Genomic DNA, 22,500 nt, shown 5'->3' on the forward strand with positions numbered 1-22,500 from the left:
CTGAAGCTGCGCAGGGACACGGACAACTTCCGCCATGAGTCCGGTAAGTCCTCCCGGAGAACCGGGCCTTCATCCCGCCACAGGGACACGTGACGGCGGAGAACCGGGGCTTCATGCCGCCACAGGGACACGGGACACCCAGAGGTTGCTGCCAGACTCCGGGCACAGAACCGAGGTTTAGGTCTCGAGCCTCCAGGAAGCTTCGCTCCGTGGAGAGAAACTTTAAGTGTTTCCGGAAAGACACGAGTCTCTCTCGGTTCTATCGGCGCGAGGAGAACGAGCCGGAGCGTTATTATTATTAATATTATTATCATCATTATTATTATCATTGTTATTATTATCATCTTTATTATTATTATCATTGTCATTATTATTATCATTGTCATTATTATTATTATTAAGGGGTCAAGTCCCTCTGGGGTCCAGTCCCCCTAAGTAAAGGTCCAGTCCCTCTGGGGTCCAGTCCCCCTAAGGAAGGGACCAGTCCCCCTAAGCACCCAGTCCCCCTAAGGAAGGGACCAGTCCCCCTAAGCACCCAGTCCCCCTAAGGAAGGGCCCAGTCCCCCTAAGGAAGGGACCAGTCCCCCTAAGCACCCAGTCCCCCTAAGCACGGGCCCAGTCCCCCTAAGCACGGGCCCAGTCCCCCTAAGGAAGGGCCTAGTCCCCCTAAGGAAGGGCCCAGTCCCCCTAAGGAAGGGCCCAGTCCCCTTAAGGAAGGGCCCAGTCCCCTTAAGGAAGGGCCCAGTCCCCCTAAGGAAGGGCCCAGTCCCCCTAAGGAAGGGCCTAGTCCCCCTAAGGAAGGGTCCAGTCCCCCTGGGGAGATCTACTATTCACTCTAGTATTTATTATAGTATTTCTTCTGTGATCTCAGTCAGTTTATGTCTCCCCCCCTCTCTCTCCCTCCCCCCTCAGCCCCGATCTAAGAAGCGTCGCCCGACGTTCCGCCGCCTGCTGAAGACGAGCGGCGTGAAGCTGGAGAACAAGACGAAGAACCGTCAGATGAAGCAGCAGAACGTGGCTAAGAAGCAGCGCAAGGAGCAGAAGAAGCTCCGGCAGGCGGTGAAGGACAACGTGCTGAGCACGGCCCGCCCCCTGGAGACGTACAGGAAGACGCCCGGTGAGCTCCCACAATGCACTGCTCTCCCCACCGCTGCCGCTTCTCAGTATGCATCCCTGTCTGTGCCTGTGCACGATACGATACTATCACGTTACTTAAGTCACGATACGATACTATCACAGTACTTAAGTCACGATACGATACTATCACGTTACTTAAGTCACGATACGATACTATCACAGTACTTAAGTCACGATACGATACTATCACGTTACTTAAGTCACGATACTATCACGGTACTTAAGTCACGATACAATACTATCACAGTACTTAAGTCACGATACAATACTATCACAGTACTTAAGTCACGATACAATACTATCACAGTACTTAAGTCACGATACAATACTATCACAGTACTTTAAGTCACGATACAATACTATCACAGTACTTAAGTCACGATACAATACTATCACGGTACTTAAGTCACGATACGATACTATCACGTTACTTAAGTCACGATACGATACTATCACGGTACTTAAGTCACGATACAATACTATCACAGTACTTAAGTCACGATACAATACTATCACAGTACTTAAGTCACGATACAATACTATCACAGTACTTAAGTCACGATACGATACTATCACGTTACTTAAGTCACGATACAATACTATCACAGTACTTAAGTCACGATACGATCCTATCACGGTACTTAAGTCACGATACTATCACAGTACTTAAGTCACGATACAATACTATCACAGTACTTAAGTCACGATACAATACTATCACAGGTACTTCAAAGTCACGATACTATCACGGTACTTAAGTCACAATACAATACTATCACAGTACTTAAGTCACGATACAATACTATCACGGTACTTAAGTCACGATACTATCACGGTACTTAAGTCACGATACGATACTATCACGGTACTTAAGTCACGATACGATACTATCACGTTACTTAAGTCACGATACTATCACGGTACTTAAGTCACGATACTATCACAGTACTTAAGTCACGATGCGATACTATCACGTTACTTAAGTCACGATACTGTCACGTTACTTAAGTCACGATACTATCACGGTACTTAAGTCACGATACTATCACCGGTACTTAAGTCACGATACAATTACTATCACAGTACTTAAGTCACGATTACAATACTATCACAGTACTTAAGTCACGATACAATACTATCACGGTACTTTAAGTCTCGATACTATCACGGTACTTAAGTCACGATACGATACTATCACGGTACTTAAGTCACGATACGATACTATCACGTTACTTAAGTCACGATACAATACTATCACGGTACTTAAGTCACGATACAATACTATCACGGTACTTAAGTCACGATACGATACTATCACAATACTTAAGTAACGATACTATCACGGTACTTAAGTCACGATACAATACTATCACAGTACTTAAGTCACGATACAATACTATCACGGTACTTAAGTCACGATACAATACTATCACGGTACTTAAGTCACGATACTATCACAGTACTTAAGTCACGATACAATACTATCACGGTACTTAAGTCACGATACAATACTATCACGGTACTTAAGTCACGATACTATCACAGTACTTAAGTCACGATACAATACTATCACAGTACTTAAGTCACGATACAATACTATCACAGTACTTAAGTCACGATACAATACTATCACGGTACTTAAGTCACGATACTATCACGGTACTTAAGTCACGATACGATACTATCACGGTACTTAAGTCACGATACGATACTATCACGTTACTTAAGTCACGATACTATCACGGTACTTAAGTCACGATACTATCACAGTACTTAAGTCACGATACGATACTATCACGTTACTTAAGTCACGATACTATCACGTTACTTAAGTCACGATACTATCACGTTACTTAAGTCACGATACTATCACGGTACTTAAGTCACGATACTATCACGGTACTTAAGTCACGATACAATACTATCACAGTACTTAAGTCACGATACAATACTATCACAGTACTTAAGTCACGATACAATACTATCACGGTACTTAAGTCACGATACGATACTATCACGGTACTTAAGTCACGATACTATCACGTTACTTAAGTCACGATACAATACTATCACGGTACTTAAGTCACGATACAATACTATCACGGTACTTAAGTCACGATACGATACTATCACAATACTTAAGTAACGATACTATCACGGTACTTAAGTCACGATACAATACTATCGCGGTACTTAAGTCACGATACGATACTATCACAATACTTAAGTAACGATACTATCACGGTACTTAAGTCACGATACAATACTATCGCGGTACTTAAGTTACGATACTTGAGTAATGACACGGTACTTAAGTCACGATACAATACTATCACAGTACTTAAGTCACGATACAATACTATCACGGTACTTAAGTCACGATACGATACTATCACAATACTTAAGTAACGATACTATCACGGTACTTAAGTCACGATACAATACTATCACAGTACTTAAGTCACGATACAATACTATCGCGGTACTTAAGTTACGATACTTGAGTAATGACACGGTACCCATCCTTTAGTACTGAGCGGTACACGTCTGTACTTGTGTACTGAGAAACGTCCTGTGTGTCTCTCAGAGGAGGAAGAGGCGGCTGAGGAAGAGTTCCTGGAGACTCTGCCGACGGACATGATTGAGGAGGACGACCTGCAGAGGATGAGGGACATGGCAGGCCACGCCTCCTTCATCACCAGGGACCTGTCATCATGGTACACACACACACACACACACACACACACTTGTAGAGCATGTTTAAGAGAAGCCGTGTGACTGAGGTGCGCTTGTTTTCGGCGCCTCAGCGGGCCGGTGCACGGAGGCAAGAAGCGCAGCGGGGAGGTGATGCGGGGCCACGAGAAGGTCCCCAGGAAGCTGGCGAGGACGGAGGAGAAGGAGGTGATCCACCTGCTGCCCATCAAGGATTGCCGGGGGGTGGTGCCGCGCAGCGTGGAGAGAGGTACGCCACTTCCTGTTAGCTCCGCCCACTTCCTGTTTGACGGGTCAGTCACATGGTCACTCATTACCCAATGGGTGTGTCTGTAGTCGTCACAGAGCAGCCGGAGGAGGAGGAGGAGGAGGAGGAAGCTGCTGCTGAAGAGCCGGAGCTGGACTACGGTACGCGTGACCTTTGACCTGGAGAAGCTTGTTATTATAAACCATGACATCAATAATTATTATTTTGATTTAGCACCTGAATGCTTCACATCAAATAGACTGAGCTCGATACTATTTGATGTGAAGCATTCAGGTGCTAAATAAAAGTAGTAAATCCTAAATGTCTCCTCCTCAGACCCGGAGGGCTCGGCGGCGATGACCTCAGACCAGCGGGAGCAGCTCAGAGTCAACAAGGTCAACGAGAGGAAGCTCTGCATCGCCCGTCTGGGGTCAGCGGTGGTGTCAGACCCCTACAGCAACGTGAGTGTGTGTGTGTGTGTGTGTGTGTGTGTGTGTGTGTGTGTGTGTCAGACCCCTACAGCAACGTGAGAGAGAGAGAGAGAGAGAGAGAGAGAGTGTGTGTGTGTGTGTGTGTGTGTGTGTGTGTGTGTCAGACCCCTACAGCAACGTGAGAGAGAGAGTGTGTGTGTGTCAGACCCCTACAGGGGAGAGAGAGAGAGAGAGAGAGAGAGAGAGAGAGAGAGAGAGAGAGAGAGAGAGAGAGAGAGAGAGAGAGAGAGAGAGAGAGAGAGAGAGAGAGAGAGAGAGAGACTCAGACAGCAACGTGAGAGTGTGTGTGTGTAGATAAAGATGGTGAAGCAGCTGCGGGGCATGCTCATGGAGGCTGACCCCTCGGTGGCCGTGACAGTCAGGAAGCTGGTGATGGTTTCTCTGATGGAGATCTTCAAAGACGTGGCCCCGACCTTCAGGATCCGACCTCTGACCTCCGAAGAGAAGGCGTCCAAGGTGAATGAGTGAGTGAGTGAGTGTGAGAGAGAGAGAGAGAGAGAGAGAGAGAGTCGGCTTCACCATGTGTCGTCTGGTTGTCTGCAGGTGAAGAAGGAGACGCAGAAGCTCCGAGACTTTGAGGAAGGTTTAGTCAGTCAGTATAAATTCTACCTGGAGGACCTGGAGCAGACGGTGAAAGGTAGAGAGATAGACAGACAGACAGACAGACAGACAGACAGACAGACAGACAGACACTAACTCTCTCCCCTCTCTCTCTCTCTCTCTCTCTCTCCCCTCCCCTCTCTCCCTCTCTCCCCCTCCCCCCCCCTCTCTCCCTCTCTCTCTCCTCTCTCTCCCCCCCTCTCCCCCTCCCTCTCTCTCAGACTGGAAGCAGAAGAAGAAGAAGCGCTCTCAGGCCGTGGGCCTGCAGTCCTACCTGGGTCTGGCTCAGGTAGCCGTGCGCTGCCTGTGTGAGCTGCTGCTCGCTCTTCCTCACTTCAACTTCCACAACAACATCGTCGTCATCCTCGTTCCGCTAATGAACGACGCCGTCCCGCAGGTGAGTTCCTGTGTGATGCGTTCAGGTGCCTGTGTGTCAGGTGTGTGTTGTGATGCGTTCAGGTGCCTCTGTGTCAGGTGTGTGTTGTGATGCGTTCAGGTGTCTCTGTGTTACAGGTGTCAGGTGTGTGTTGTGATGCGTTCAGGAAGCTCTTCCAGCAGGACAAAGAGGGCGGGGCTTCGTTGGCCACGGTGCGGGTCATCTCCGGACTCGTCAAGAGCCTCAGCTTTAACGTCCGGCCAGAGGTAACGAATGAAAGGCACCCACCTGTAGAACACACCTGTAGTGATGTCAGACCCTCACCTGTAGAACACACCTGTAGTGATGTCAGACCCTCACCTGTAGTGATGTCAGATCCTCACCTGTAGAACACACCTGTAGTGATGTTAGACGCTCACCTGTTGAACACACCTGTAGTGATGTCAGACGCTCACCTGTTGAACACACCTGTAGTGATGTCAGACCCTCACCTGTTGAACTCACCTGTAGTGATGTCAGACCCTCACCTGTAGAACTCACTTGTAGTGATGTCAGACGCTAACCTGTTGAACACACCTGTAGTGATGTTAGACGCTCACCTGTTGAACACACCTGTAGTGAAGTTAGACGCTCACCTGTTGAACTCACCTGTAGTGATGTCAGACCCTCACCTGTAGTGATGTCAGACCCTCACCTGTAGAACTCACCTGTAGTGATGTCAGACCCCCACCTGTAGAACTCACCTGTAGTGATGTCAGACCCTCACCTGTAGAACTCACCTGTAGTGATGTCAGACCCTCACCTGTAGTGATGTCAGACCCTCACCTGTAGAACTCACCTGTAGTGATGTCAGACCCCCACCTGTAGAACTCACCTGTAGTGATGTCTGACCCTCACCTGTAGAACACCCAGACTAACCCCCCCGTCCTCCCCCCAGCTGCTCAGGACCCTACTCTGCCTGAGGATCAAGGAGGTCCAGATGAAGAAGGACCTGCAGGACACGGCACCAACAAAGAAGTTCATGAACCACAAAGAGAAGAAGAAGAACCTGTCCAGGATGCAGAGGAAGGTAAATGAAGCGCACCTGTCTGTCCAGGGGCAGTTGTTGTTCATGGAGTGGAAGAAGATAGGACAGTTGTTGTTCATGAAGTGGAAGAAGATAGGACAGTTGTTGTTCATGAAGTGGAAGAAGATAGGACAGTTGTTGTTCATGAAGTGGAAGAAGATAGGACGGTTGTTGTTCATGAAGTGGAAGAAGAAGATAGGACAGTTGTTGTTCATGAAGTGGAAGAAGAAGATAGGACAGTTGTTTTTCATGAAGTGGAAGAAGATAGGACGGTTGTTGTTCATGAAGTGGAAGAAGATAGGACAGTTGTTGTTCATGAAGTGGAAGAAGATAGGACGGTTGTTGTTCATGAAGTGGAAGAAGAAGATAGGACAGTTGTTCATGAAGTGGAAGAAGATAGGACGGTTGTTGTTCATGAAGTGGAAGAAGAAGATAGGACAGTTGTTGTTCATGAAGTGGAAGAAGATAGGACAGTTGTTTTTCATGAAGTGGAAGAAGATAGGACAGTTGTTTTTCTTGAAGTGGAAGAAGATAGGACAGTTGTTTTTCTTGAAGTGGAAGAAGATAGGACAGTTGTTTTTCTTGAAGTGGAAGAAGATAGGACAGTTGTTTTTCTTGAAGTGGAAGAAGATAGGACAGTTGTTGTTCATGAAGTGGAAGAAGATAGGACAGTTGTTGTTCATGAAGAAGAAGATAGGACAGTTGTTGTTCATGAAGTGGAAGAAGAAGATAGGACAGTTGTTTTTCATGAAGTGGAAGAAGATAGGACAGTTGTTGTTCATGAAGTGGAAGAAGATAGGACGGTTGTTGTTCATGAAGTGGAAGAAGATAGGACAGTTGTTGTTCATGAAGTGGAAGAAGATAGGACGGTTGTTGTTCATGAAGTGGAAGAAGAAGATAGGACAGTTGTTCATGAAGTGGAAGAAGATAGGACAGTTGTTGTTCATGAAGTGGAAGAAGAAGATAGGACAGTTGTTTTTCATGAAGTGGAAGAAGAAGATAGGACAGTTGTTGTTCATGAAGTGGAAGAAGATAGGACAGTTGTTTTTCATGAAGTGTAAGAAGATAGGACAGTTGTTTTTCTTGAAGTGGAAGAAGATAGGACAGTTGTTTTTCATGAAGTGGAAGAAGAGAGGACAGTTGTTTTTCATGAAGTGGAAGAAGAGAGGACAGTTGTTTTTCATGAAGTGGAAGAAGAGAGGACAGTTGTTTTTCATGAAGTGGAAGAAGAGAGGGCAGTTGTTGATGATGACGTGAAAGAAGAGAGGGCAGTTTTTCATGAAGTGGAAAGTTTTGGTTACATAGTTGTCAAGAACATGTTCAGGATGTTGGTTACATAGTTGTCAGTAACACGTTCAGGATGTTGGTTACATAGTTGTCAGTAACATGTTCAGGATGTTGGTTACATAGTTGTCAGTAACATGTTCAGGATGTTGGTTACATAGTTGTCAGTAACACGTTCAGGATGTTGGTTAGTTACATAGTTTTCAGTAACATGTTCAGGATGTTGGTTACATAGTTTTCAGTAACATGTTCAGGATGTTGGTTACATAGTTGTCAGTAACATGTTCCGGTTGTTGGTTGGATAGTTGTCAGTAACACGTTAAGGATGTTGCTTACATAGTTGTCAGTAACACGTTAAGGATGTTGGTTACATAGATGTCATGAACACGTTCAGGATTATGGTTTGATAGTTGTCAGTAACGCGTTCAGGATGTTGGTTGGGTAGTTGTCAGTAACATGTTCAAGATGTTGGTTACATAGTTGTCAGTAACACGTTCAGGATGTTGGTTACATAGTTGTCAGTAACATGTTCCGGTTGTTGGTTGGATAGTTGTCAGTAACACGTTAAGGATGTTGGTTTCATAGTTGTCAGTAACATGTTCAGGATGTTGGTTACATAGTTGTCAGTAACACGTTCAGGATGTTGGTTAGTTACATAGTTTTCAGTTACATGTTCATGATGTTGGTTACATAGTTGTCAGTAACATGTTCAGGATGTTGGTTACATAGTTTTCAGTAACATGTTCAGGATGTTGGTTACATAGTTGTCAGTAACATGTTCCGGTTGTTGGTTGGATAGTTGTCAGTAACACGTTAAGGATGTTGGTTACATAGTTGTCAGTAACACGTTAAGGATGTTGGTTACATAGTTGTCATGAACACGTTCAGGATTATGGTTTGATAGTTGTCAGTAACGCGTTCAGCATGTTGGTTGGGTAGTTGTCAGTAACATGTTCAAGATGTTGGTTACATAGTTGTCAGTAACACGTTCAGGATGTTGGTTACATAGTTGTCAGTAACATGTTCCGGTTGTTGGTTGGATAGTTGTCAGTAACACGTTAAGGATGTTGGTTACATAGTTGTCAGTAACATGTTCAGGATGTTGGTTACATAGTTGTCAGTAACACGTTCAGGATGTTGGTTGGGTAGTTGTCAGTAAACACGTTCAGGATGTTGGTTACATAGTTGTTAGAAACATGTTCAGGATGTTTGTTGGATAGTTGTCAGTAACATGAATGTCTCTCCAGTGGAAGAAGGCTGGAGAGAAGCTGGAGCAGGAGCTGCTGGAAGCTGAAGCCACGGACAACAAGGAAAAGAAGATCAAGCTGGTGAGTCGAGAGCACAGGAACATTTAACATGACCCGCTATAGAGAACCAACTACACTAAACTCTTCCTTCTCCTTCTTTCTGCTCTTCTTCTTCCTCCTCTTCCTCAGCACACAGAGACTCTCAACATCGTCTTCCTCATTTACTTCAGGATCTTAAAGAAAGCTCAAAAATCTGTTCTTCTGCCAGCTGTTCTGGAGGGACTCGCTAAGTAAGACACACACACACACACACACACACACACACACACACACACACTGAGAGACACACACACACACTAATAATCCCTGTGATGTCATTTCCTGTCAGCTTCGCTCACCTGATCAACCTGGAGTTCTTTGACGATCTGCTCAACGTGCTGCAGAACCTCGTCCAATCAGGAGTGAGTATTCAGCTCGACCCCGCCCCCTGAACAGGCCGGCATCAGACCGACCAATCAGTTAACCCACGTCCTCATGTCAACAGGATCTGACCAATCGGGAGAGTCTCCACTGCATCCAGACCGTCTTCACCATCCTGTCAGGACAAGGTCTGTCTGTCTGTTCCGTCTCCCTCACCCCCCTCTCTCTCTCACCTGTGTCTCTATTGCTCTCTGTCCCTCTCTCCTTCTCTCCCTCTCTCTCTCTCTCACCCGTCTCTCTCTCTCCCTCCCCCAGGTGACGTCCTGACCGTGGACCCGCTCACCTTCTACTCTCAGCTCTACAGGATGTTGCTTCGTCTTCACGGAGGTCAGACACTTTAACTTTAACTCCTCACTTCCTGTTTCCTGACCGTTGCGTAACGCTGCTGTCCGTTCGTCTCAGGGGCGCCTAATGATGACATCATCATCGTGCTGCGCTGCCTGGACGCCATGCTGACCCGCCGCAGGAAGCAGGTGACCCTGCGGCGGGCAATGGCCTTCGTGAAGCGACTGAGCGTGCTCAGTCTGCACGTGCTGCCCAACGCCAGCGTGGGGCTGCTCGCCGCTAGCAGAGCCACTGTGCACGTGAGTACAAGTACTACACCGCTGTACAAGTACCACACAGCTGTACAGTACAAGTACACCGGTATTTACTGTGTTTGTGTCTCAGGCGTTCCCGAAGTGTGACTTCCTGTTGGACAACGAGGTTCAGGGCAGCGGCTTCTACCTGCCGGAGCTCGACGAGCCGGAACACTGCAACGCCCAGAACACGGCATTGTGGGAACTCCACATGCTGCAGGTACTAGTCCCCGTACTAGTACACTCTGCAGTTACTAGTACACACGCTGCGTTGTACTAGTACACAGGCTGCGTTAGTACACACGCTGCGTTAGTACACACGCTGCGTTGTACTAGTATGCACGCTCCGTTGTATAAGTACACACTAACACTCCTGTACCCACCACAGAGACACTACCACCCGGTGGTGCGGCGGATGGCGGCCCACCTCAGCAGGGGGGCTCCCAGTGACGGGGCGGCGGCGCTGAGTGCGGACTTGAGCCGCAGGTACGTTCTAAACTTGACTTCCTGCAGCTGTGTGTTGACTTCCTGTCGCTGTGTGTTGACTTCCTGTCGCTGTGTGTTGACTTCCTGTCGCCGCGTTGACTTCCTGTCGCTGTGTGTTGACTTCCTGTCGCTGTGTGTTGACTTCCTGTCGCTGTGTGTTGACTTCCTGTCGCTGTGTGTTGACCTCCTGCAGCTGTGTGTTGACTTCCTGTCGCTGTGTGTTGACTTCCTGTCGCTGTGTGTTGACTTCCTGTCGCTGTGTGTTGCCTTCCTGTCGCTGTGTGTTGACTTCCTGTCGCTGTGTGTTGACTTCCTGTCGCTGTGTGTTGACCTCCTGCAGCTGTGTGTTGACTTCCTGTCGCTGTGTGTTGACTTCCTGTCGCTGTGTGTTGACTTCCTGTCGCTGTGTGTTGACCTCCTGCAGCTGTGTGTTGACTTCCTGTCGCTGTGTGTTGACTTCCTGTCGCTGTGTGTTGACCTCCTGCAGCTGTGTGTTGACTTCCTGTCGCTGTGTGTTGACTTCCTGTCGTCGCGCGTTGACGGCATGAAAATCCCTCACCTTTCGGCGAAATTCGCCGTTTTGAAACCAAAATAGGTGACCTACGTGGATCGTGTAGATCCGAAGAGTTTTTGTTTTTGGGGGGGTCAACTGAGTGGGACACGGAAAAAAAACTGAGGTCGTGATCATCTTCGCAATAGAAGATCTTTGACTGTCGAGTCTTGGCCAATCAGCGTTAAGATGTCTACAGCGGCTTCATTCCCCTCCCACCAGTTTTTTTAATGACAAGCTAGTCAGCCTGCTAACACGTTAGCTAACGTTGTTGGAGAGACAGCGAGTGAGATTACTGGCAGCGGAGAGTCCGTGGCAGCGTGTGGCGTCAGACAGGAGAGCGGCGAGTCAGTTCTACCTACGACACCTCACTACATATAAGTTCTACCTAAAGACACCTCACTACATATAAGTTCTACCTACCGACACCTCACTACATATAAGGAGAGGACGACGGAGATTTTATCCAACTTTTATTTTAATAAAAAAACGAAATGAGTTTCCTCCGTAGGGTGGCCGGGCTACTGTTTATATTTAAGGGTCTAAGATCTACGTGTAGGAAAAAGTGTATCCTCTAGTTAATTATAATCCATAGAGTTATGCGGTTATAATCACCGTCACACAGAGAGAGATGTGCATGAAATTTGCCGTTTTGAAACCAAAAAAGGTGACCTACGTGAATCGTGTAGATTTGATGAGAATTTTTTTGTCGGGGGGTATTTATATTCAGTGAACTGCGAACAGGTGCGCGTGCCAGAAGTGAGCGCGAGTGCATGGAAATATTAACGCAAAGGACCTTGCATCACCAGTGCAGACCACCATCAGAAGCATCTGGCAGTGCTCAGCAGGCCAAGAAACAGACTGCTGAAGAAGAGAAAAGGGCAAGGCTGAGACATGTGGCAAAACAGCGAAAGCGGGCGATGGAGACACTGGTGGTTCAGGCAAAGAAGAAAAAATAATCTGGTTCTGAGAGTATTACGAACTGTAAATTGTTATCTTTGCCAATAAAATGTATTACAATCTGAATTACATTGTATTGGCTGTCAATCATGATGGAAGAGTAGACAAGTTAAGTTACAGCATGTCCACCATCTCTTGTGGGGGTTATGCATTAAGCCATTTGTGGTGCCCTTACCATATTGTGCCTCATATACTGTAAATGTTAGACCCAGTGACAGGCTGGCATGAAATGGCTTGCATAATACTTGGTAGGGAGGCCATAATCATTTTTGACTCATGCCTGAAGTTAAGTTTCTCCAGCTCTCCCCAGGTTGGCAAACAAAGCATGCAAAACCCTCTCACCTTTTTCACCCCTGACCCGTTTTCATGCCTGGTGTTGACTTCCTGTCGTCGCGTGTTGACTTCCTGTCGTCGCCGTGTTGACTTCCTGTCGTCGCGTGTTGACTTCCTGTCGCCGTGTTGACTTCCTGTCGCCGTGTGTTGACTTCTTGTCGTTGTGTTGACTTCTTGTCGTTGTGTTGACTTCCTGTCGCCGTGGGTTGACTTCCTGTCCAGGTCTCCAGCGGAACTGTTTAACGTCTACACCGTCAAAGACATGACCTTTAACCCCCCTGTAGCTCCACCCGGCAGCAAGAAGAAGGTAACGGAATCAAACGCACCTTCAAACTTGCGATCTCCTCAAATCAATATGAATATTGATGATGTTTACAGCCTCCTGAATATTGATTGTGTTCATCAGGATCGGTTCGGATCGACGCTGCTGGACGCCGAGCTGCAGACACGAGCTGAGAGCGCCCTGACTGCTGAGGACACGGAGCTGGACTTCACTAGCACACACTGACACACACACACACACACACACACACACACACTCAGAGACTAAAACCAGATCAAGTCCAGAGCTCTTTTATTGGAACAGAATCCTGTTGATTCAAACTTTGCTTATAAATAAACAGACGTTTCTACATGTGACTCCAGAGTTATTTCCTCTCATGTAAACAGGATTGATTATCGAGGTCTGACGATGTCAAGATACTTCCTCTGTATGTTGTGTAGTAGAGGAGACCCTGTGTGTAGTAGTGATAATACATAAACATGGTCTAGCTGAAGGAGGAGACGCTGCAACATTTGACCTCCATCAGAAAAGAGTTGGGGGCATCGGCGTGTCGACGCTGTGCCAAGAAGGTTCTCTTCACACGAAATGTTTGGTGAAATCAACGAACCAATGAACACTCAAAAAACTCCCAAAGAACCAGCATGTACCTACACACCTGAGCTTTGTAAACACGCTGCGTGTTCACTCATGAAGAAGAGATATTATGGCGAAGGACGCACTTCACTATTCACAGGAGCGTCAGACCCTGAAGGCGTTGACTCCTGTGACCACGAGGAAGATGCAGACAGAAGGGATCCATTTGAAGATGGTAAATGTATTTAGATACTACACTTTGTGTTGCAATAGCATATTTACGCTAGCAGAGGGAGCACATTTAGCTGGTCCCTTTCTGCTTCAGTCTGGCGTAACACAGGTACACGTAGTCTGTTTACATTAGCCGTTAGCACAGTTAGCTCATGCTCTGATCATAGTCCCTGCTGGATCTCTGTTACTGTTTTGGTGTGCAATCGTAACTTTCTTTCAGTGAACTTAGTATAGACCAGTAGTCATTTATTTTACAGAGAGGATTCACATCTGCAGCAGTGGACAACATGCAGCTTCGCTCCATTCACCAGCACTACGCTGTCGTGAAAGACTGATGACGACCCAGACACTGTTTACCAGGTAACGTAGGTACACAGCTTACTGTTTACCAGGTAACGTAGGTACACAGCTCACTGTTTACCAGGTAACGTAGGTACACAGCTCACTGAAAGGTGTGAAAGACCATATTTCTACAAAGAAAACGATAATAAAAGATTTAGTTTTAGACATTTATTTACATGTATCTACCATTTTATTCATATATTTCACTGCTTTTGTGAAACTAAGAGCTTTGGTAAACCAATGTCCATCACCTAAACCGAGTTACCACCTATATACCATCTGTAAGGTTATGTCAGAATTATGATAAGTTCATAGTAGATGCAAAAGTATACTTAGGTAGGGTAACCCTAACCCTAACTGCTGTATGTGTCTAAAACAGATGTATTAACTACTATACGTAGTTGTAGTGATAAAACAAACATATATGTTAAGTAGTTGTAGAGATAAAACAAACATATGTTGAGTAGAGACGTAGTTGTAGTGAGAAAGAAACATTAGTAAATCTGCAAACTTATCCAATTTAACATTCATTCCTCGTCAGCCTGTCCAAAGAAATAGGGCAAATATAGTTTTAAACACATTAAACTTAGCTTTATTAAATGTCGGGTCTCTGTCAGGAAAAACATTTTTAATCAATGATTTCATTATTAGGCACAAACTTGATTTTTTGTTTTTAACCGAAACTTGGTTAGACCAAGATAACAGTGCAGCTGTTCTTATTGAAGCAACACCTCCCAACTTCAGTTTCATGAGTGAAACAAGAGCGCATGAGAAAGGAGGTGGAGTTGCTATTTTATATAATGAGTCTCTTCAATGCAAGCAGATGTCTTTTGGTCATTTTACTTCCTTTGAATATGTGGCTCTCAATTCCACGCAAGTTTTATTCCTCAACATTTACAGACCACCTAAATACTGTGCAACCTTCTCTGATGAGTTTACTGAACTGCTGTCTACAATCTGTATTGATTTTGATTGTGTTGTCATTGTTGGTGATTTTAATATCCATGTTGATAATCCCCAGGACAGAGGGTCTATAGAGCTCTGTGGTGTCCTTGATAACTATGATCTGACTCGGCATGTAACAGGTCCCACCCACAACAAGGGGCACTCTAGACCTAATCATCACCAAAGGTCTGGACATTTCCCAGGTTGCTGTGACGGATGTTGCACTCTCTGATCATTCCTGTGTTTCCTTTGAGTGCAATCTCTCTACACACAAATGTCCAAACCGAGGTTGTGACAAAGCGTTACATCACTGAAAACACCAGTGAACTATTTATTCAGAAGTCCTGCTCCACACCAGGCCTCTCTTGCATCTCAGTCAATGAGCTTGTGGATGGCTTCAATTCTAAAGTTAAACATGTTATTGATGCCATTGCACCCACTAAGGTGAAGGTTGTCTCGGGTAAGAAAAGATCTCCTTGGAGAAATGCCACCCTGGTCAGAATAGAGAAAAGAGAGTGTCGGAAAGCTGAACGCAGGTGGTGAAAAACTAACCTCCAGGTTCACTGTGGTATCTATAAAGAGAGACTTCACAATTATGATTTGGAACTTAGAAATGCAAGACAGGCCTTCTTCTCTGACATCATAACCAAAAACAAAAACAATACACGCGCCTTATTTGCTACCGTCGACAGGCTAACAAACCCTCCGGTGTCGGTAACGGCTACGCTCCAATCCACCTGGGCATGCAATCAATCTGACTCTTATTTTGCTGATAAAATTCAGAGAATTAGACAAGCAGTCGGTGGCTCCACACCAACCACAGGATATGTGTTGTCCCCATCTTTAAATAGCATCCATTCAAATATCATGACACAATTTCACTCAATTAACCAAAGAAGCCTTGAAGACATTATACAACATCTGAACACATCCTCCTGCTGCTTGGATATTCTACCAACACACTTTTTCAAAAATATTTCACACTGCATGACCGCTGATCTTTTACAAATTGTAAACACATCCCTTCTCTCAGGTGTCTTCCCACAAGCCCTAAAAACTGCAGTTATTAAACCACTTCTAAAGAAGGCTAGTTTAGACCCCAAAATATTGAAAAACTATAGACCAATATCAAACCTCCCATTCTGAAGTAAAATAATGGAAAAAGCGGTTTTTCAACAGCTGAACAACTTCTTGGCTGAAAATAACAGGTTTGATGTCTTCCAGGCTTTCGTCAGCACCACAGTACTGAAACTGCTCTTGTTAAGGTTTTCAACGACATCACTTAAACACAGACAGTGGCAGAATCTCAGTCTTAGTATTACTGGATCTCAGTGCTGCATTGGACACGGTTGATCATGACATACTACTAGACAGACTGAAGTCTGGGTAGGACTCTCTGGCGCAGCACTTAACTGGTTTGAATCCTACTTGAAGGACCGACAATACTTTGTGTCGGTAGCTAATTACACATCAGAGCTGACTAGGATGACATGTGGTGTTCCCCAAGGTTCAATACTGGGGCCTCTTCTGTTCAACATCTACATGCTTCACTGGCTCAGATTATGAAAAACAACAAAGTGTGTTATCATAATTATGCAGATGACGCACAACTCTACATAACTATATCACCAGGGGACTATAGTCCCATACAAGGGCTGGCTAAATGCATTGAAGAAATCAATAACTGGATGTGCCAGATTTTTCTTCAATTAAATCAAGATAAAACAGAAGTAATTGTTTTTGGTCCCAAGGACGAACGATTGAAAGTCAGCGCTCAGCTTCAATCACTGATGTTAAAAACCTCAAACCAAGCCAGAAATCTAGGTGTAGTTATGGATTCAGACCTCAACCTGAACAGCCATATCAAGACAATTACAAAATCAGCCTACTACCACCTGAAGAATATATCAAGGGTTAGAGGACTTATGTCTCAACAGGATCTGGAGAAACTTGTCCATGACTTTATCTTCAGTAGACTAGACTACTGTAACGGTGTGTTCACAGGTCATTTATCTTCAGGAGACTTGACTACTGTAACGGTGTGTTCACAGGTCATTTATCTTCAGTAGACTTGACTACTGTAACGGTGTGTTCACAGGTCATTTATCTTCAGTAGACTTGACTACTGTAACGGTGTGTTCACAGGCCTCTGTAAAAAGTCAATCAGAAAGCTGCAGCTGATTCAGAAGCTGCAGCTGGAGTCCTCACTAAGACCAGGAAAGTGGATCACATCACTCCAGTTCTGAGGTCTTTGCGCTGGCTTCCTGTCAAACAAAGAATTGACTTTAAAATCCTGCTGCTGGTTTATGAAGCACTGAATGGTTTAGGGCCTAAGTATGTTTGTGATCTGCTGCTACCTTATGAACCATCCTGACCCTCAGGTCGTCTGGGACGGGTCTACTTTCTGTTCCAAGAGTCAGAACTAAACATGGAGAAGCAGCGTTCAGCTTTTCTGCTCCACACATCTGGAACAAGGTCCTGAGAGCTGCAGGTCTGCTGAGACCCTCATAGACCCTCAGCTCCTTTAAGTCCACATTGAAGACCTTTCTGTTTGCTGCTGCCTTTAACTGAACCAGATTCAATTACTGCATCTCACTACTGCATTTTATTTCTTAAACTGCACTGCAACTTTTATTCAACTTTTATTTTTTATTTTGCTTTTTGACTGTTTTAATGTTTTCTTAACTGTTTTTAAATCTGCATTATGTTTTGATGCTTTTAATGGTTTTATGTGAAGCACTTTGAATCGCCTTGTTGTTGAAATGTGCTCTACAAATAAACTTGCCTTACCTTGACGTAGTTGTAGTGATAAAACAAACATGTATGTTGAGTAGAGATGTAGTGATAAAACAAACATATATGTTGAGTAGAGATGTAGTGATAAAACAAACATGTATGTTGAGTAGAGACGTAGTGATAAAACAAACATATGTTGAGTAGAGACGTAGTGATAAAACAAACATATGTTGAGTAGAGACATAGTTGTAGTGATAAAACAAACATATATGTTGAGTAGAGACGTAGTTGTAGAGATAAAACAAACATATATGTTGAGTAGAGACATAGTTGTAGTGATAAAACAAACATATATGTTGAGTAGAGACATAGTTGTAGAGATAAAACAAACATATATGTTGAGTAGAGACATAGTTGTAGAGATAAAACAAACATATATGTTGAGTAGAGACATAGTTGTAGTGATAAAACAAACATATATGTTGAGTAGAGACGTAGTTGTAGAGATAAAACAAACATATATGTTGAGTAGAGACATAGTTGTAGAGATAAAACAAACATATATGTTGAGTAGAGACGTAGTGATAAAACAAACATATGTTGAGTAGAGACATAGTTGCAGTGATAAAACAAACATATATGTTGAGTAGAGACATAGTGATAAAACAAACATATGTTGAGTAGAGACGTAGTGATAAAACAAACATATGTTGAGTAGAGACATAGTTGCAGTGATAAAACAAACATATATGTTGAGTAGAGATGTAGTGATAAAACAAACATATGTTGAGTAGAGACATAGTTGTAGTGATAAAACAAACATATATGTTGAGTAGAGACGTAGTGATAAAACAAACATATATGTTGAGTAGAGATGTAGTGATAAAACAAACATATATGTTGAGTAGAGACATAGTTGTAGAGATAAAACAAACATATATGTTGAGTAGAGACATAGTTGTAGAGATAAAACAAACATATGTTGAGTAGAGACATAGTGATAAAACAAACATATATGTTGAGTAGAGATGTAGTGATAAAACAAACATGTATGTTGAGTAGAGACATAGTGATAAAACAAACATATATGTTGAGTAGAGACATAGTGATAAAACAAACATGTATGTTGCGTAGAGACGTAGTGATAAAACAAACATATGTTGAGTAGAGACGTAGTGATAAAACAAACATATGTTGAGTAGAGACATAGTTGTAGTGATAAAACAAACATATATGTTGAGTAGAGACGTAGTGATAAAACAAACATATGTTGAGTAGAGACGTAGTGATAAAACAAACATGTATGTTGAGTAGAGATGTAGTGATAAAACAAACATATGTTGAGTAGAGACATAGTTGTAGTGATAAAACAAACATATGTTGAGTAGAGACATAGTTGTAGAGATAAAACAAACATATATGTTGAGTAGAGACATAGTTGTAGAGATAAAACAAACATATATGTTGAGTAGAGACATAGTTGTAGAGATAAAACAAACATATATGTTGAGTAGAGACATAGTTGTAGAGATAAAACAAACATATATGTTGAGTAGAGACATAGTTGTAGTGATAAAACAAACATGTATGTTGAGTAGAGACATAGTGATAAAACAAACATATATGTTGAGTAGAGACATAGTGATAAAACAAACATGTATGTTGAGTAGAGATGTAGTGATAAAACAAACATATATGTTGAGTAGAGATGTAGAGATAAAACAAACATATGTTGAGTAGAGACGTAGTGATAAAACAAACATATATGTTGAGTAGAGACGTAGTGATAAAACAAACATATGTTGAGTAGAGATGTAGTGATAAAACAAACATGTATGTTGAGTAGAGATGTAGTGATAAAACAAACATGTATGTTGAGTAGAGATGTAGTTGTAGTGATAAAACAAACATATATGTTGAGTAGAGATGTAGTGATAAAACAAACATATGTTGAGTAGAGATGTAGTGATAAAACAAACATGTATGTTGAGTAGAGACGTAGTGATAAAACAAACATATGTTGAGTAGAGATGTAGTGATAAAACAAACATATATGTTGAGTAGAGATGTAGTTGTAGTGATAAAACAAACATATATGTTGAGTAGAGACGTAGTGATAAAACAAACATATATGTTGAGTAGAGACATAGTTGTAGAGATAAAACAAACATATGTTGAGTAGAGACATAGTTGTAGAGATAAAACAAACATATGTTGAGTAGAGACGTAGTGATAAAACAAACATATGTGTTGAGTAGAGACGTAGTGATAAAACAAACATATATGTTGAGTAGAGACATAGTTGTAGAGATAAAACAAACATGTATGTTGAGTAGAGACATAGTGATAAAACAAACATATGTTGAGTAGAGACGTAGTGATAAAACAAACATATGTTGAGTAGAGACGTAGTGATAAAACAAACATGTATGTTGAGTAGAGACGTAGTGATAAAACAAACATGTATGTTGAGTAGAGACGTAGTGATAAAACAAACATATATGTTGAGTAGAGACGTAGTGATAAAACAAACATATATGTTGAGTAGAGACGTAGTGATAAAACAAACATATATGTTGAGTAGAGACGTAGTTGTAGAGATAAAACAAACATATATGTTGAGTAGAGATGTAGTGATAAAACAAACATATATGTTGAGTAGAGACGTAGTGATAAAACAAACATGTATGTTGAGTAGAGATGTAGTGATAAAACAAACATATATGTTGAGTAGAGACGTAGTGATAAAACAAACATGTATGTTGAGTAGAGATGTAGTGATAAAACAAACATGTATGTTGAGTAGAGATGTAGTGATAAAACAAACATATGTTGAGTAGAGACATAGTGATAAAACAAACATATATGTTGAGTAGAGACGTAGTGATAAAACAAACATATATGTTGAGTAGAGACATAGTTGTAGAGATAAAACAAACATATATGTTGAGTAGAGACGTAGTGATAAAACAAACATGTATGTTGAGTAGAGACGTAGTGATAAAACAAACATATATTGAGTAGAGACGTAGTGATAAAACAAACATATATGTTGAGTAGAGACGTAGTGATAAAACAAACATATATGTTGAGTAGAGACATAGTTGTAGAGATAAAACAAACATATATGTTGAGTAGAGACATAGTTGTAGAGATAAAACAAACATATATGTTGAGTAGAGACATAGTTGTAGTGATAAAACAAACATGTATGTTGAGTAGAGACATAGTGATAAAACAAACATATATGTTGAGTAGAGACATAGTGATAAAACAAACATGTATGTTGAGTAGAGACGTAGTGATAAAACAAACATTTATGTTGAGTAGAGACGTAGTGATAAAACAAACATGTATGTTGAGTAGAGATGTAGTGATAAAACAAACATATATGTTGAGTAGAGATGTAGAGATAAAACAAACATATATGTTGAGTAGAGATGTAGAGATAAAACAAACATATGTTGAGTAGAGATGTAGTGATAAAACAAACATATGTTGAGTAGAGACGTAGTGATAAAACAAACATATATGTTGAGTAGAGACGTAGTGATAAAACAAACATATGTTGAGTAGAGACGTAGTGATAAAACAAACATGTATGTTGAGTAGAGATGTAGTGATAAAACAAACATATATGTTGAGTAGAGACATAGTTGTAGAGATAAAACAAACATATGTTGAGTAGAGACGTAGTGATAAAACAAACATGTATGTTGAGTAGAGACGTAGTGATAAAACAAACATATGTTGAGTAGAGATGTAGTTGTAGTGATAAAACAAACATATATGTTGAGTAGAGACGTAGTGATAAAACAAACATATATGTTGAGTAGAGACATAGTTGTAGAGATAAAACAAACATATGTTGAGTAGAGACGTAGTGATAAAACAAACATATGTGTTGAGTAGAGACGTAGTGATAAAACAAACATATATGTTGAGTAGAGACATAGTTGTAGAGATAAAACAAACATGTATGTTGAGTAGAGACATAGTGATAAAACAAACATATGTTGAGTAGAGACGTAGTGATAAAACAAACATATGTTGAGTAGAGACGTAGTGATAAAACAAACATGTATGTTGAGTAGAGACGTAGTGATAAAACAAACATGTATGTTGAGTAGAGACGTAGTGATAAAACAAACATGTATGTTGAGTAGAGACGTAGTGATAAAACAAACATGTATGTTGAGTAGAGACGTAGTGATAAAACAAACATATATGTTGAGTAGAGACGTAGTGATAAAACAGACATATATGTTGAGTAGAGACGTAGTGATAAAACAAACATATATGTTGAGTAGAGACGTAGTTGTAGAGATAAAACAAACATATATGTTGAGTAGAGATGTAGTGATAAAACAAACATGTATGTTGAGTAGAGATGTAGTGATAAAACAAACATGTATGTTGAGTAGAGATGTAGTGATAAAACAAACATGTATGTTGAGTAGAGACGTAGTGATAAAACAAACATGTATGTTGAGTAGAGATGTAGTGATAAAACAAACATATGTTGAGTAGAGACATAGTGATAAAACAAACATATATGTTGAGTAGAGACGTAGTGATAAAACAAACATATATGTTGAGTAGAGACGTAGTTGTAGAGATAAAACAAACATATATGTTGAGTAGAGACATAGTTGTAGAGATAAAACAAACATATATGTTGAGTAGAGACATAGTTGTAGAGATAAAACAAACATATATGTTGAGTAGAGACATAGTTGTAGAGATAAAACAAACATATATGTTGAGTAGAGACATAGTGATAAAACAAACATATATGTTGAGTAGAGACATAGTTGTAGAGATAAAACAAACATATATGTTG

At 42.1% G+C, this 22,500-nt stretch overlaps 1 protein-coding gene across 1 annotated transcript in view; it reads left to right on the forward strand.

The window, feature by feature from the left end:
• noc3l (NOC3-like DNA replication regulator) overlaps positions 1-13,167 on the forward strand; it is a 13,245-nt gene extending 78 nt beyond the window's left edge. The window contains exons 1-21 of the mRNA XM_079237592.1: positions 1-43; positions 913-1,117; positions 3,725-3,854; positions 3,945-4,099; positions 4,186-4,257; positions 4,433-4,557; positions 4,882-5,043; positions 5,131-5,224; positions 5,409-5,584; positions 5,701-5,829; positions 6,501-6,632; positions 9,161-9,241; positions 9,350-9,450; positions 9,549-9,621; positions 9,705-9,768; positions 9,896-9,967; positions 10,043-10,224; positions 10,310-10,438; positions 10,607-10,704; positions 12,770-12,854; positions 12,954-13,167. The exon at positions 1-43 is cut by the window's left edge and continues 78 nt beyond it. Coding sequence (XP_079093718.1) covers positions 35-43; positions 913-1,117; positions 3,725-3,854; positions 3,945-4,099; positions 4,186-4,257; positions 4,433-4,557; positions 4,882-5,043; positions 5,131-5,224; positions 5,409-5,584; positions 5,701-5,829; positions 6,501-6,632; positions 9,161-9,241; positions 9,350-9,450; positions 9,549-9,621; positions 9,705-9,768; positions 9,896-9,967; positions 10,043-10,224; positions 10,310-10,438; positions 10,607-10,704; positions 12,770-12,854; positions 12,954-13,055 — 2,376 coding nt within the window. The 5' untranslated portion in view covers positions 1-34 and the 3' untranslated portion in view covers positions 13,056-13,167. The remainder of the gene's footprint in view (positions 44-912; positions 1,118-3,724; positions 3,855-3,944; positions 4,100-4,185; positions 4,258-4,432; positions 4,558-4,881; positions 5,044-5,130; positions 5,225-5,408; positions 5,585-5,700; positions 5,830-6,500; positions 6,633-9,160; positions 9,242-9,349; positions 9,451-9,548; positions 9,622-9,704; positions 9,769-9,895; positions 9,968-10,042; positions 10,225-10,309; positions 10,439-10,606; positions 10,705-12,769; positions 12,855-12,953) is intronic.
• The last annotated feature ends 9,333 nt before the right edge of the window (positions 13,168-22,500 follow it).

The sequence above is a fragment of the Taurulus bubalis genome (genome assembly GCF_910589615.1).
Source record: "Taurulus bubalis genome assembly, chromosome: 2".
Classification (NCBI taxonomy): domain Eukaryota; kingdom Metazoa; phylum Chordata; class Actinopteri; order Perciformes; family Cottidae; genus Taurulus; species Taurulus bubalis.